Source organism: Diadema antillarum, unplaced genomic scaffold, assembly GCF_040938485.1.
Source record: "Diadema antillarum isolate AM-2024a unplaced genomic scaffold, OU_Dant_1.0 seq00000634_RagTag, whole genome shotgun sequence".
Taxonomy (NCBI): domain Eukaryota; kingdom Metazoa; phylum Echinodermata; class Echinoidea; order Diadematoida; family Diadematidae; genus Diadema; species Diadema antillarum.
Window position 1 is genome coordinate 894,845 of NW_027271551.1, and position 16,198 is coordinate 911,042.

Genomic DNA, 16,198 nt, shown 5'->3' on the forward strand with positions numbered 1-16,198 from the left:
TGTGAATGAATGAATGAATGAATGAATGAGTTTGTGAATGAATGAATAAATGAATGAATGAATGAATGAACGGATGAATGGATGAATGAATGAATGAATGAGTGAGTGAGTGGTTAAGTGAATGAATGAATGAATGAATGAATGAATGAATGAATGAATGAATGAATGAATAAATGAATACTTGGACCACTTCCCACATTAGACACAGGTTGCGACAGAACTTTAACTGACATCAACAACACATATCTCCTGTCAGTTTAAGATTACACTCAATCTACTCCAAATTGCACTAGTGCAGGTATTGTCTGGCATTGGAAGGTTATGTGTGTGTGTGGGGGGGGGGGGGGGAGGAATAGGTGAAACAATATACAGATATTACAAAACTTTCACGCACAAGCATGATTAAGCAGGGCTGTCAACATTCCCAAATCCAATTCAGGGCCTGTGTATAATAATAATATGCCATCCAGAATTCAGAGTGGGGATTTCCCCCTTTTTTCCCCCTCTTTGGGATCAGTTACATCACATCTCTTTTGGTTTTCTTCATACAACAAAAAGAATGAAAGGACCAGCAACAAATATCTGTCTGGCATCAAGAAGTTGCTTGTTCATTCCATGAACTGGGAGAAAAGCTGGGGCAATTTCTATGAGGGTACTGACTCAATAGGCAGCCAATGGCTCACAGGTATGTATCAAACACTGGAAGACAAAAAGAAGAATGAAAATTGTCTCTCTTCTGCTATCACAATCTTTTCTATCTTATGTGTCCGTGTTTGTGTGTAACAAATCAACATTTCCCTTGTTTATACCAGCGCACATACAGGAAACACTGACAGGTCACTGAATAATGCATAATATGAAAAAAAAAAAATGAGGTTAATATCCAAACATGTGATAAAAATTCAATTCTACGTGATATTACGTTTTTATACATATGGGATTGCCAGTTCATAAACACGCAATACACAGAAATCCTGGTACATTGTGTTTTGAAAACTGGATTATTTCATGCTCTCTTTATAATACACACATGGTGCATCGAGTATCTCTTTAGCACTTTCACTTCTCACCACTATACTCAGAAATTAGATATATCAAACACTGTAAATCAAATATCACTAGTTTTTTTGTGTGTGTGGGTTTTTTTTTTTTTTTCATTGGTTCGGGTTTTTTCTAATATTCCCTTTGTAACAATATGAGCTGGCGTCCCCACATAAATCAGATATGATTAGATGCCACGCACAGCGTAAGAAGAATGGCTAATGAAAAAAAAAAAAGCCTGGTAAGTTAAAACCTGTGCCTGGGCATTAAAGACGTTGACTTCACCTGAAAGACATGTAAGTGGCTTCAATCAATGTAGAAATACAATGTATTAAGGAAGAGCTCATCAGTGGAGACTGAGGAAAATCAATGTCATAAAGTTTATGAATATTCATAACCTTAGTCAAATCCATATGTCATCACTACCTGATAAGACTGTGACCATTTGTGATGTCACAATAGAGGAATATCAAAGAGGAGGTACACACAGTATTCAGCACATATTCAGTTTTCTAGCAAGATCAAAGAGCACTTGACTTATTTCTTGCAGAAGATTGTGATAATAATATTGCCTTTAACATACATGCAGAACATGGCAAAGGAATGTGTAACCCTTTTCATTCCAAAAAAAAAAAGAAGGAAATTTTGTGGAATTCCATCTACTCTCTATCTATTTGGGGTTACTTCCCCTTTAAAGGGGAATTCCGGACATAATGAAAGTTAGTCTGGAAAGGAAGAGTGACTTTTTCAAAGCAGAAATGATAATTTTATGAAAATTGAGGAAGATATGAATTTTGGCTTATTTCAAAGAAACAGTTCTTGAACAGTCAATATGAATATGCAAATGGTGAATGGATAGTGTCATTCCTTCACAACTTGTCACGCAATCAGTAAAATACAATTTTTTTAATTTCTTGCTTTTGTTCAAGGCAATAATGCCCCAGTCTCAAATCCTGTGATCTTCCTGATCCTATTCTGAAGTTATTCAACCAGGAATAACATTATATTTACACTTTTATTGCAGAAAAACTGAATTTTTGTCTTTTTTGGGGGGGTACATGATCGATGGAAACTTGTGAGGTGATGACGTCATCAGCTTACTCGTTTACACATTCGTGTCAACTGTTCAAGAACTGTTATGCCAAAATCAGTGAATCTTTGACATTTCATAACTTTCTTAGTTTTAATCGCATTCTGACCAAATTGTCACCGTTTTTCAGGTCATATTTTACTCTTTCTTCTCAGACTAACTTGGAACCGGGGTATGGAATTCCCCTTTCAAGCTCTGCCAAGAGAGAGCTGCTGCTGTATTTCTGCCCTGCCCATACCTCCCGACACCTGCCGGTCTCCACCGCCTCCTCCTCTTCCTCCTCCTCCGTGATGTCGATGGGTTCCTGCTTGATCTGGATGGAGGTCTTCAGGGCCTCCTTGGCCTTGGACGGAGAGGGCCTGCCGGGGGAACCAGCCAACCCCGCCGCCGCTGTGGCTCCCACCTCTGACTCCGACTCCTCCGCCTCCCGCTCCTCCTGGACCCGATCCTCTCTCCTCTCTTCCACCAGCTGAGGACCAAAGGATGCACAAAAGAGGTTGGTATAAATGGCACAATTTGGTATAAATGCATGCTTGGATTAAAAAAAAAATGCTCTAATCTACACAAAGTCGATCTATGGATGATGATTCCTCCACATGTTGTGAAACTTGAGGAAGGAAATTATGTAAGATTTTATATCGTATGATACCACTTCTCCAGGGGTGGAGGTAAGAGGGAGGATACAAATTCAAGCAGAGATGAACCTATCCTTCATTCTCCTACTACTGCATCAGCAGAGGACAGGGATGCGATGAGATCGGTAGAAATGGATGCTTTCATGGCAAGGAGGACAGTATGACATAAAATCGGTGACTCCCATCGCTTTTCTTAGGGCTTGGGTAGATTTACTCGAGTCAGGGGCTCAACTTCGACTTTCAAGATCACAAAATATGACTAGCAAAGAACGTTGACACACTTTGTTTCAAACGGAGAAGAGATGATAGGCACATATGATCTGATAGAGATGTAAAATTAAAATCTGCGGCCATCTCACTGGATAATGAGGCACGTAAGAGGTTTGAGCTCTGCTCTCATATTACAAGGGCGATGGTCCAAGTCCCAGCTGGCACATCGGTGGTGCTTCCAGGCGAACACTTACTGTTGCTAATGTTACTCTCCAACCCACGCATGGAGAAATGAAGAGATGCCAGGTTGTCACAGTGCCAACGAAATAACAACCTGCCCAGAAATGCTCTTAAAGAGGGCTTAATTGGGGCATACTCTGTCAAAGGGTGTTAAAGACCCAGTAACGTGGGAAGGTTGGCCCAGCTTGGATATATTCAAGAATGCCCGTCATGAATTATGTACAGCTTAATCATTGATCTCTTGGGTAGGCACACACACAGAGCCAAAGAATCTCCACTGGAGTTGACGGTTACCATTGAATGTACACTTCAGTGTGCACATTCGCCGACCAATGCTTTTCTTGGTTTTTCGAACGTGCCTCGGTGGGCAGCAAAATGACTAGGGCTATTAATCCCTACGCTGCCAAGTCTTTAACCCATTGAGGATGGGCTGATTTCGCATTTCCAATAGACACTTGCCTGAATATACTTGGGACTGGTCTTCAACGGGTCAACTATACTCAATACACTTCAGAGCACAAACTACATAGAGAGAGGGGGATGAGGGGAATCTCTTGCATCATTCATGGTAGAGAGATCTAGGGATAACGGTCTCACCTTCTGATGAGCAAGGTTGTTGATGAGCTGGTGTTGCTGTAGTAACTGCGAGTGGTGGTGTGAGAGGAGCATGGAGTGGGGGCGCTGCGTCGTCGGCGCCTGCTGGTTGTTTGGCAGCGGGGCTGAGTGGGTCCGCACCAGCGGTCTGTGTGTTATCGGTCTGGCGGGACCAAGCGTCATGGAGGAGGAACGAAAGCCAAATCACCATACACACGATATTGAGAAGTGATTAACTTTTGACAGTTTTAGCTGCCACAGCACATAATGCAACACAAGCTGTCCCCTTCTGACACATTTTGAAGATAAAGTGCATTCTTCCTAAGACAACCAATTTCCATCCCACCCTCCAAACAAAAAAAGGAACTAATAAGCACATAGACACAACTGCATCAGTGAAAGTAATGAGAAATCTACCCCAAATATACATGTGGATTCAGTGAATGCAAAAATCTTATTAGTACTCATCAGTGAAGTTTGAGGAAAATCAGACACTACATCTAAATGTAATCAAATTTTAAAATTTCAGCGAAATCCATGAGTCCTCATTGCTTCAGAAGATGACTATGATTCACACTGTCACAGTACAGCATCGGTATAAAGAAAATAGAGAATTCAACATAGTTTCCTACTTGTACGTAGAGAGAGTGAAAACATTACCTCTCGCAAAAGGGAGGGGTAATAATATTACCCTTAAGATATGTCAGTAACAAGTTTGGGGAAGGTGTACTTTCCATTTCAAAAGAAATATGAAAGTGTAAGTTACTGTGCCCCGTTTCTACAAGTAAGAAGTTCAGTGCCATGCTTCATCTGCCAATAGACTTACAAGAATCCACTATGTTAAATGTACAGCATTATCAATGAGGTACAGTAGGATTTTAGTATGGGGAGCATCAAAAAAGAAAAAGAAGAAGAAGAAGAAGAACAAAAAAAAAAAAGAGGATAAGATGATCCGTGGCCAGCGTCGCCAAGGAAACAGACCTGATTGGCTTGGGATGGATTCCGACGGATGCAGCTGAGATGGCAGCGGTCTGGGCCTGCTGGTAGTCCTGGAACGTCATGCCAGGCAGTAGGGCTGGGTTGATGCCGGCTAGGGACAGTGAGGCACCTGCTGTGAGATTGACAGAAAGAGGCATTGTGTCCTTTAATAATATTGTATCTCATTACAGTCTGTCATCATTGTCATTTTATATCCCCCCCCCCCCCCCCTCTGCATTCTTATGCTTTTAATACCGATTCTCACGCTTGACTTGTTCTCAAACTCTCCTCTAATCCATTCTGCATGCACCAGACATATCATGTATACTGGATGTAAAGAATGTAAATGTAATGTGTATATATGAGATACAAGCGTATGTGAGTTGTTGTGAGGGAATATATCAAGTCACTTGCCGTCTGATCCTACATGGATGCAATCATGAATCTTGCTCTTTGTAACAGCAGAACGCAAAAGAGGAAGGGGAAGGGAAAGATAGATAGATAGACAGACAGACAGCTAGATAGATAGATAGATAGATAGATAGATAGATAGATATAGATAGATAGATAGATAGATAGATAGATAGATAGATAGATAGATAGATAGATAGGGAGATAGATAGGTAGATAGATAGATAGATAGATAGATAGATAGATAGAGATAGATAGATAGATAGATAGATAGATAGATAGATAGATAGATAGATAGATAGATAGAGATAGATAGATAGATAGATAGATAGATAGATAGATAGATAGATAGATAGATAGATATAGATAGATAGATAGATAGATAGATAGATAGATAGATAGATAGATAGATATAGATAGATAGATAGATAGATAGATAGATAGATAGATAGATAGATAGATAGATGGATAGATAGATAGATAGACAGATAGCGAGAAAGAGATCGATAGACAGACACAAAGAGATAAAGTAATATGTGTGCTTATTTGTATACGCTATTGTGTGTGTGCATACATACATGTACGTATGTGCAGTAGCAAGACTGAAGAAATGTGCGCACATGCTTTTATATATATAAACTCTTACAAGCTATAAGGATGTACCATCATTGTGAACAGTTTTCTTCTTGAGAAACCTGATAGCTTTACTCTCCTTTTTTTTTTACCTTGCCCTTTTTTCATTGCTGTATTGCTCTAATGTAGGGGTCCTTCAATCCACTTTGATGAAAATATCATGTCCAGGGCCCCATTTCATAAAAGATATTAGGATGGCAACTCTTTGTGGAATGACAACTTCCAATAGCAACAGCCAATCAGGAAACTGGATTCTTGTCATTACTATGACAATTGTCATTCCAGCAAGAGTTGCTATCATATCAATTTTTTATGAAATGAGGCCCAGTTTGTCCCATTCCTCTTTGGAAGTACAGCATAGAATGCAAATGACGGCCATGCACAGATATCTACAGTACGTACGTACAATTGCAGCTACCAAGGTGGATAGATACTGGATGCATGAAAATGGGAGTGTTGCCAATTTGAAGAGTGGAGAGGTGGGGAATACATGTACTTACCAGGCACTGTAGGAAGGTATGCATTGAGAGGTGCAGCTCCGATCATAGTAGCAGTCGGCAAACAGGGCTTCACCGGACCCTGCATCATGAGGAAGTAAAGGAAGAAAGGAGAGATGATTTCAGGTTTTAGGATGGTGTGCCCGTTCCCCCATCTTCCAGAGTCCTTCGAATGTCCACACAACTTTAAGTTAAGCACACGGCCCTTAATGCCTTAATTGCACTTAACCCTAAACAGGCCGAGCTTTTTTGGCTATGCTAAATTCGGGGGGGGGGGGGGGGGGGGGGGGTGCTGTACGAAATAAAAATAAAGCTTGCTCTTGCAATGTGCAAGAACGTTCTTTTTTATGAGTTTCATGACAGAGCACTGTTTTCCATAGGAAATGTAAAAAAATCCCAAAATTGTGTACATTTTGAGGAGACATGCCGTTATAAAAATGGGTGTGGCTTTATAATGGTAGTGCAGATGTTGCAAATTTGGTCTCAAAAGTTATGCGAGACTTGAAAGAAAAAAGTCAAGACGCCTCATGACAACGTCTTCTCGCGTTGCAGAATTATTGTGCGAAATGCCCCGGCCTGATTAGGGTTAATGCTGAACTATAGATCAAGGGATTCAAAGGTGTTGCTTTTAACTCCCTTTCCCCTGTATTTAAATGCTTAGAATATCTACCAATGTGCCTGATAAAGCAACTGTCACTACTAGACGTCTTTTGAATTGACGTCCCTTTTTGGATGTTGAGAGGAATGTGGAGGCAAAATTTCACGCTGCATCCTATCGATCTCTCATCCTCCCCGGGATGGGAGTGTGGGAGGACTGGTACTGAGATCATGACAATCTTGTGAGAACATTATTATGAGGCAGGAAACACCTGCAGAAATGATACGTATCACACCATCCACTCCCGGGATGATTTCGTCGCTGCAGAAGTTTATCGTCTTGTCCCGCATCAAATTGGCAACACTAATGTTCATTGCACATTTCACACTGGAGAGGGATTGAATGGAGCCTGCTATGTTCAGTCACTGCATATTACACATCAAGCAGTCATCACATCAAGTGATATGCGACACAAATCTATAGACGGTAAAATACATGATCAATACACAAAGAAGAAAGAGATGAGAAAAACAGCATATCCGGTACTAAAACGAAGGACGCACTTCGCAACACATTATATGAGATGACATCCTCCTCGTTAACCATACATTATTTCCATCATCATACTTTTTTACGGGTATTCTTGAATGTTCAAAAACAGCCACGATTAGCTTCTACTGGTACAACTACGGAATATATGTATGTATGGGTATGAATATGCACGAATATATTTTTGCATGTATATATACATATACGTATATCTCTGTATACCTGTGGACTGAAACTGCAATATAGGAGAGAGGCAGAGATAGGAGAGATATAGATATATGAGACAGAGAGATATAGAGGAGAGAAAGAGATGGGGAATGGGAAGATATATATAAGAGAGAGAGAGAGACAGGATATACAAACTAGAAGAGAGATAGATGTACATATGGGAGAGAGATTGATAGATATAGAAATATATTGTAGAATGACAGATATAGGAGAGAGATAGAGAGGAGAGATAGAGAAGGGAGAGAGTAAGAGAAAGAAGAGAGAGACAGAGATAGGAGAGAAAGAGATATAGGAGATAGATAGATGCAAATATAGGATAGAAACAGATATTGGACAGAGATACAAGAGAGAGATAGAGAGAGATAGGAGAGAAATAGATACAGGAGAATGATAGATATAGGACAGAGATAGACATACAATATATAGGTGAGAGAGATATATCTGAGAGAGATATAGGAGAGAGATATAGGGCAGAGATAGATATAGGAAAGAGTAAAATATACAGTGTACATGAGAGAGATAGATTTAGGAGAGAGAGAGAGAGAGAGAGAGAGAGATCAATCTAGGGGACAGATAGAGATAGGAGACAAACGGGGGGGGGGGGGGGGGGGGTAGAGGGAGGTAGGGAATTATATCAAAATGTCATCTTCAGGACAACAAAAGACAGAAAAAAGGGCAATATATCAAATTTTCAGTCTTTCATTTTTTCTATGTTATTTATAGTAAACATTTTATTGTTTTACAACACAAAAAATGGTATGAGAGATTCATGGTCAAAATCTCGTTTGATACATTCAGCCTGCATACGAATACCCTTACATTCGTAATCATAAACATATTGTAATAAAAAGAAAATTGCCTGAAGCTATACGTACGAGACAAGACGGGATGTTTTAAAGCATGGAAAACTATCTGTTTCCGCCCAAAGTCAACATCTAGTCACTGAGAGATTTTTTTCCCCTTTCTTCTAAAGCTCAAATGCATAGTTGACATTATACTACGTGCTCCCTTTTACGGCTGTGAAATATGAGAGACTATTTCCAGCCATATTTCCTTGTGGCAATAAAAAGAAAAAGAAAAAGAAATGCACATACTTTGGCCTCCAAAGCATGCTCCCTTTGACAGTATGATGCCAAGTTCCTATAATTGGGAAGTTTACTTTCATTCTCTGTAGGTTTGAAGGTCAGCGCATTAAAAACAAGAAAACGTGACCAGCACATGCACTAGCAATCTAATACGGTGCACTAGCAATCTAATACGGGTATACTTTGCAATGTTCATATTTGACAATGTTTATATTTTTGTGAGTTTCACAAGTCAACTCACCACTATCCAATTGACAACTTGCATAATAATATATATTGCCTTCTGAAACACAAATGCATTGTGTATCCTATATAAGATGGGAGACTGCCAAATCTTTTGAAAGTGTATAAACACACTTCTCTCTTTTTCTTTCAATATGATTCCAGATCGCAAATCCAATCATTCACAAAACTGTCTTTCATGTCCAAACTTGCGAAATATTATGCTCGTAATATTCATGGTATTAAAAAACTTAGTTACTAAGACAATATTTATGGTAAGACTCCACTGGTTCCAGGAGATACGTCAATGAATTCTATGGCGAACACGCTAAAATGAAAATGAGCCCATATCTTCTAATAGAGAGTAAGGAGCCAAGATCTATTTGTGAGCCATTAAAACACCCTGGCTCCGAGTGCTACTTCTCTTGATAGGGGGGTGACGCGACATTTCGATGCGATGTGACCCCACCACACGACCAGTATGATTTGCCTTTGATGCTTTAGCTCAACCCATTGTTACCAATGAATTCACTCATTCTCATACAATCACAAATCTAAATTTTCCATACCTTGATGAGAAAAGGTTGCATACAGAAACCAGAAAGCTCCACTGAGCAACAATGTTTAATGCATGCAAACTGATTTTAGGGCATTAGTACTCATTTCCCTACTTAAGATTTGGGAGGGGGATGGGGGAAAGGGGGAGGGAGGGGGAACTGGCTTTTCTATACTGAGTTTTGAGTGGCAGAATCAACTTTAGAAGTGTTCTCATTATCATGACCATTTAGCATATATGTTGCCAAGTCACAAATCTCTTTATGGTCAAAAAAGTTTGGCAACTAACGCTCCACTCCATTCCGCCCCACCCCATTTTTCCCCTGTATGTCCATCCCCAAATTATCCATATCTAACCCCACCCCCACACACCAAAAAGAGAAATTCAACACACCATGCACTCTGTGTTTATCTTTTTTTTTTGTGTGTGTGTCTTTTCTTCCTTCCTTCCTTTTTTTTCCACTGTTTATTTTCTGGAGGGGAAAGAATTTCGTGAATTACTGGGAAAGTTTTGGAGGGCAGCATGCCAAGGCAATCTATTCTGACATACACAGCTGTGCAGTGCCAATATTTCAGATTAAATACAAACATTGTTCATATTCGACAACACTCAAGAGAATATCTGCCTAGAATTCTCACCACAGATTGCCAAATGCAATCGAGTGAAGACAGGGCATTCCTATTCAAAGAAGGATGAATATTGTTCTGCTCAACACGAAACATATGATTTGGATGTCACGAATTGCTAGCAGCGCAACATATCAGGCACGCGACAGTGTATAATGTGTATGATCCAAGGTTGTACATCAAACAGAGCTGTTCAACAGCTTTACAAATAGTACTCTGTCATACTTGCATTTAATGTCAATCAAACCTTGCATTGTAACTGTCATGCGACTTGTCTCATTTTTACAAATGAGTGTGTCCCTGATCACAAGTAAAAGATGTTCTCTTCATCTAGCTCTAGTTACTCTGTGAATCTGGTGTGAAAGTAGCCAGATATTGCATTAAGGTTAGAAATCCAAAATTCTGAGTACACTTCACAGCACAAGACAAAAATCACTGAACTGAATGATGGCTCATATGATAAGATAAAAATATGAAAATAAAGATCTCTACAAACAAAAACAAAATGAAATGAAATAAAACCTAGAAAAGTCTCTGTAGAATGCATATCTTATTTACTTCCTTTGTTTGTTTGTTTTTTACCCACTTGAACATTATGAAATGAGGCAGAAATAACAGTAAAGTCACGACATCAGCCAGGTGAAAAAGGACTTTGAACATCTTTGAACAAACTTCAGGCAACAGATGGAGAGGAGCACTTAGCTTAATAGCGCAAAAGTTAGAGATCAATTACCGAGATCCGCTGTTATTTCGCGCATTTCTCCCCCTCCTTCAAAACTGAGAGCGAATCTGATAAATGAAACCAAATTCTTGGCGAGAGAGGCCTCTGCTTGCACGCCATACCACACTTGGCTGTGCGGGCAGGGGGGTGGCTCTCTCAAAATTTGGCAGCACATCCATGGGGTGAAAACGTGTTGAGACTATCCATGAATGAAGCAATCAGACAACAGGACGTCCCCAAACTGGCGTAGGCCAATTTTGAGGAGGCGAGAAATTGGGGGAGGGCCCAAGGGGGGAAGTATGGAGGAAGAGGGAGGGGGAGGGGTAAGGGGTAGGAGTGTCGTGAAATGACACACTGCAGCGTTCTCTGCATCGACGCAGAGCTCTCTGCAGTGATGTCCTATGCCCTCAGTAATCAGTACATATGACCTTTGAACCTACAGTATTTGTGGATATCAAATAAGAGTTCAAAGGGGAGAGCCTTCAGAGTTGAAAGCTGAAGGGGTCTGCCTGTAGCAAAATTTGTGAGATTCGATTCAACATCTCATTTGAACGTTAGGACTACGAGAAGATGCTCTGCTAATGTGAGTTGAACTGTGATTCAAAAGCAAGTTTTGAGAGAAAGAGAGAGAAAAAAAAAAAAGAAGAGAGAGAGACAGAAATGTGTAAATGAAGATCTTACCAAAGGAGGGGAGTGTTGAGGGTTGTTTGCAGCTGGAATTCCAATGGAAATGTTCGGTAGGGAGGGTGAGGTGTAGAGGTCGCTGGCAGGTCCACTGAAGAGGCGTTGCTTCAGTAGCATCTTAGGGGCACTGCTTGCTTCCTGGAATAGAGGGACAAGTTGATATCAGCACAATTCTCAACAGCTCTAAATTTAGGACCACCACCAGAATAAATAGATGAAACAAGGTTACCATCACAACCAAATGAAGTTTCGACACAATTGTGGCCTAAGTAGTCATTTGCACTCCTTCTAAACCGACATGAAATTTCCTCTGGGTCCGCTATCATGAAGAGGGGGAATCAAATCCCATGTTTGTTCCACGTGGGGTGGAAAGCCACGGAGTTGGATACAAACTCCATGAAACAATCAAAGACATCCCAATCTTTCCATGCAGAATTCCTGTCCTGGCTTTTTCAATCTGAACAGTATGATTTGAACCGTACCCTAAAGATGCTTGTAGGTGCTGGACAAGCAATGACTGATTAGAGATTTCGATGTCAATCTCAAATTCGTCCACAGCCAACCAACACTTCTCAGTCATGTCAGCTATCGGTTAGAAAATCACATAATTTCAATGAATAATGCTTGAACTAAATCCCTACAAAAGACTGAGCAATAGCACTCACATGCATGAGCTCAATGAAAACTACTGAAAACCTGTACATGCTGTTCTTCTTTCACAGAATGGAACAGAAAGGGCATTCATGATCAACTCAGTCCTTTATAAGAGATTTTCAGACTAAGCTGATTAAAACCATCTACACAAACACTCGCACACACACAAATCATTTACAGTAGCTGATAAATGTGCATCAATGGTGATTTGAAGAATTCCGAAAAGTTGATTGCGAGTGCTATAATGTACCTCTGGAAGTGCAGCAACCGGTACACCATTGGGACTGTCGGCACCAGCGGCGCCTCCGCTCAGTGGGGAGCTGGGTCCTGATCCAGGAGCGCTATTCGATGATGTGTCTACTGCCAAGAAGAAAAATACCAACAACAACAACAAATGCAGACACATTAACGTGATCCTTCCGTAACTATGTAGTAAAGTGTGTGTGCTTCTCATTCAGTTTCATTTAAATTCTACCTGTATGAGCTGGATGCGTAATCTTCGTCAGAGCCGTAACCTCTCAACTCAATTCATAATGGGTGAAATGAGCACTTGTGCCCAATGATTCTAACACGCTTTGAGAATGTGCTCAAAGACCCCCTAAGTTGCTCCTGATGACCTACATCTGATGACCCTTACACAGCTGTCACTACAAGACTGACGCAGCTTCCTCTATGACAAACAATACAAACAGTTCATCTCTTGTTATAATATTCCCTCACTACTTAAACATATATCAGTTTAGCACCTCCCTCATTCTCTTTTATTAACAACCTCTCACCCCCTCTAACCCCTCCCATCCTCCCCCCTTCCAATTCCCTTCTTGTTCTCTCTGTTTAAAAGAAAAGGGGGAGCTTGCCAGAATACTCTAGGATGTAGTGGATTACAGGAGGCTGCAGTTGATTGTAGATCACAAGTGAATTGCTGCCGTGATACTTGGCATGCACAGCCATGAGAGCGAGCATGACACTTATTTCGTGAACTCTGGGGGTGGGGCATGGGGCTGGTAGAGTTATCTGCCATCACTGAGAGCAAATCGATTCCAAACAGTCAACTCAAATGGGCTCAATTCAACCCACTATTCTTGGTATCAAAATATCATGGCTCGAGCTGTACAGGCACAAACATTTCAACAGTCAACAAGAGCAGATCGCCACGCTTCTATCGTACCAAATGCTAGCATTTTTGGTTGGTGTCAAAGAGTGTTACAACAGCAATAGCAGTGTGGGAGAGTTGTGAAATTCCTCTTAAGACTTGTTGACTAGCAAAAGAAGAATCAAAACTAGGGGGCTATGTTGTTTCTTTCGAATGGAATCAAGCATCCTGACACTATGCATCCTTTTAGGTATAGAGGATGATTGCACAGTCGCATGCCAGTGGCAAGTAAATACTTAACGCAGCACATTGGGGGTTAAACTACGGTGTAGACACCCCTCTGGCATTATGGACAAAATGTCAACAACCTTTTCTGATTCGACAACTGAAATCTTTTTTTAAAAAAATAAATAAATTAAAAAAAACAATATATATATATATATATATAGTGAGCTGTCTGCGGCTACTTTTTGAAACAAGATTTGCATGCAACCGTGGAAGAACTCGACCATGTCGGTGGACTTACAGTTCAGCTCCCCGCTGAGCGGTTTGCGTTTGAGGGCGTTGGGTCCGTCCCTCCGCCTTAGCAGTGGGCTCCCGTGGGTCCGCCGCTCCGTCACTTTCTCCTTCAGCCGCGATCTCACCTTCAGGTTGGAGTCAGATGCTGCATTGAGAAATATGAGACAGAAAGGGAAGGAGAAAAAGTAGCATAAGGTGAGGGAGGCGAGTTCAAATATGGAGCTTTTCATTTGATTCTTACAACTGCAGTCAAAATAATGGGGCAATCTCAGTACGTTACCCGTATTTAATCCACCTTTGTCACATAAAAGCTAGTGAATATTTCACAATGACTAAAAAGTCTGAACAATAGTTCACACTTTCTGAGACAATTACCCTGGGCACAGGAAATTACACTAGTACCACATACTTAAGATGAAAATACATCATTCCCAAGAAGCTCTCATTTCCAATCTAAAAGGACAAAAATATATGTAAAAATGTTACTCAATAGTACCACTTGAAAGTCATATGGATGGATTCCCATGAGCTAAGGAGCCCTTCCATTCACGCTAAAAAGCACTTTGTGTGTGCATTTTTTCATGCAAATATCAGGAACAAATACTCTTTTGGGGAACAATGGCAAGAAGAATTATAAGAATATGAAGAAGCAGATGATGATGACGATGATGACGATGATGATGACGATGATGACGACGATGACAATGACGATGATGATGATGAAAATGAACACATTTTGTGTGTTCATTTTCATGTGGAAATCATGAACGCGACTATACTCCTTTGGGGAAAAATGCCAAGAGGAAGAATAAGCAGAACATATAGAAGCAGATGATGATGATGATGATGATGATGATGATGATGATGATGATGTTGAAGAAGAAGAAGAAGAAGAAGAAGAAGAAGAAGAAGAAGAAGAAGAAGAAGAAGAAGAAGAAGAAGAAGTGCAACAACAACAATACCAACTACAAGAATGACAAGAAGAAGAAGAAGAAAGCAGAAGAGAAAGAACGAGAGAAGCACTGCCACTGATGTGTTATATGTCTTTTCTGGAAAGATTCAGAAGGCAAATCTGACGTAGTCGCCCTGGGCATGGCAACAATTCTATGACACTCATCCACAGACTTTACTACGTCGCTATGGTAACAAGCAATCTCTTTCCATCCTCCTTACACGCAGAAAGAGGCTGTTGAAAGTGATTACACCTGTCCAAGGGAAATCCCCAGGTTTTCCCTCACTGCTGAATTGAGCGGGAACAAACGATTACAATCTCACTCAGTTTCTTTGTGAAATGTAAAGTTGATATAACCTACATAATATATATATATTCTATATATATCTGTTTAAAATTGTCAAGTATTCAGTCATTTCAGCATCACACCCTGATCTCATCTCCTCAAAAATTCCCTATGAATCTTAAAATAGGCTTACGGAAATTAACAGGACAGGTCGAATGACCACTAAACAAAAGGAGGAAACAGTTTTTTGCTGTTGTTCTTTTGCAGAGTCAGAATTAGATCACCAAATCCAATGAAGCCAAAACTACTACATGATGAACTAATTACATTAACCATTTGCAAAGTCCATGATAAAGGCCTCTATTTTTTTCGGACATTCTAAGTAACATATGAAGGAATATATACATGCTTAAGATAAGCAAACAGAAGAAATATAAAAGAAACTGGCAACTTGCAACTGAAGTGAACACTTAACCCCTTTAAAAAAAAAAATAAAAAATAAAAAATATATATATATATATATATATATATAAAAGGCTACAACAAAACACAAAACCATGCACATTCAGCATGCAATTTCAGATCTTCGCTCAACTTAATTCTTATCATCATGACTTTGTATTCCACTGATGACATCACAAAAGTTTTGGTCGATACAACTGATATAGTGAAAGCGAAAATGGTTGCAAAGCTCTAAAACATTGGATGAAATTTGAGTTTGTTTGTTTTTTTCCCTGGAAAACAGTTACCAAATCTTGACCCCATTATGCATATTTTTCTACAGATGCATTGACAAATATCAGGGAAATGCATTGCATTCTGACTCATTAATGTTAATCTTGCTACATCAATTCCATCCCCCATCCTCTAAATCATTCACTGCAGGTCCTTGTGGGCACAAACAATTTGCCCAGCAAATCACAGAGTCACTGCAAATTTCAGATTTTTTAAGGACAGAAGAAAAAGCTAACCCTGCGTCAAGGTATGACATATATATACATCATCTGAATTTGGAGGTTGGCTGGAGCTGCAGAATGCGGGGACCCAGTTTTTCTCTCTTCTTTCAAGTTCCTTTTGACAATAAGAGGCGAGGGCT

At 40.1% G+C, this 16,198-nt stretch overlaps 1 protein-coding gene across 1 annotated transcript in view; it reads right to left on the reverse strand.

The window, feature by feature from the left end:
• Positions 1-14,009, reverse strand: part of LOC139736256 (histone deacetylase 4-like) — a gene marked incomplete at its 5' end in the record, with an annotated part of 32,177 nt that extends 18,168 nt beyond the window's left edge. Inside the window, 7 exons of the mRNA XM_071646988.1 lie at positions 2,370-2,600; positions 3,814-3,973; positions 4,792-4,918; positions 6,333-6,411; positions 11,596-11,736; positions 12,503-12,612; positions 13,872-14,009. Of these exons, the coding sequence (XP_071503089.1) occupies positions 2,370-2,600; positions 3,814-3,973; positions 4,792-4,918; positions 6,333-6,411; positions 11,596-11,736; positions 12,503-12,612; positions 13,872-14,009 (986 nt within the window). The remainder of the gene's footprint in view (positions 1-2,369; positions 2,601-3,813; positions 3,974-4,791; positions 4,919-6,332; positions 6,412-11,595; positions 11,737-12,502; positions 12,613-13,871) is intronic.
• Between the last annotated feature and the right edge of the window lie 2,189 nt (positions 14,010-16,198).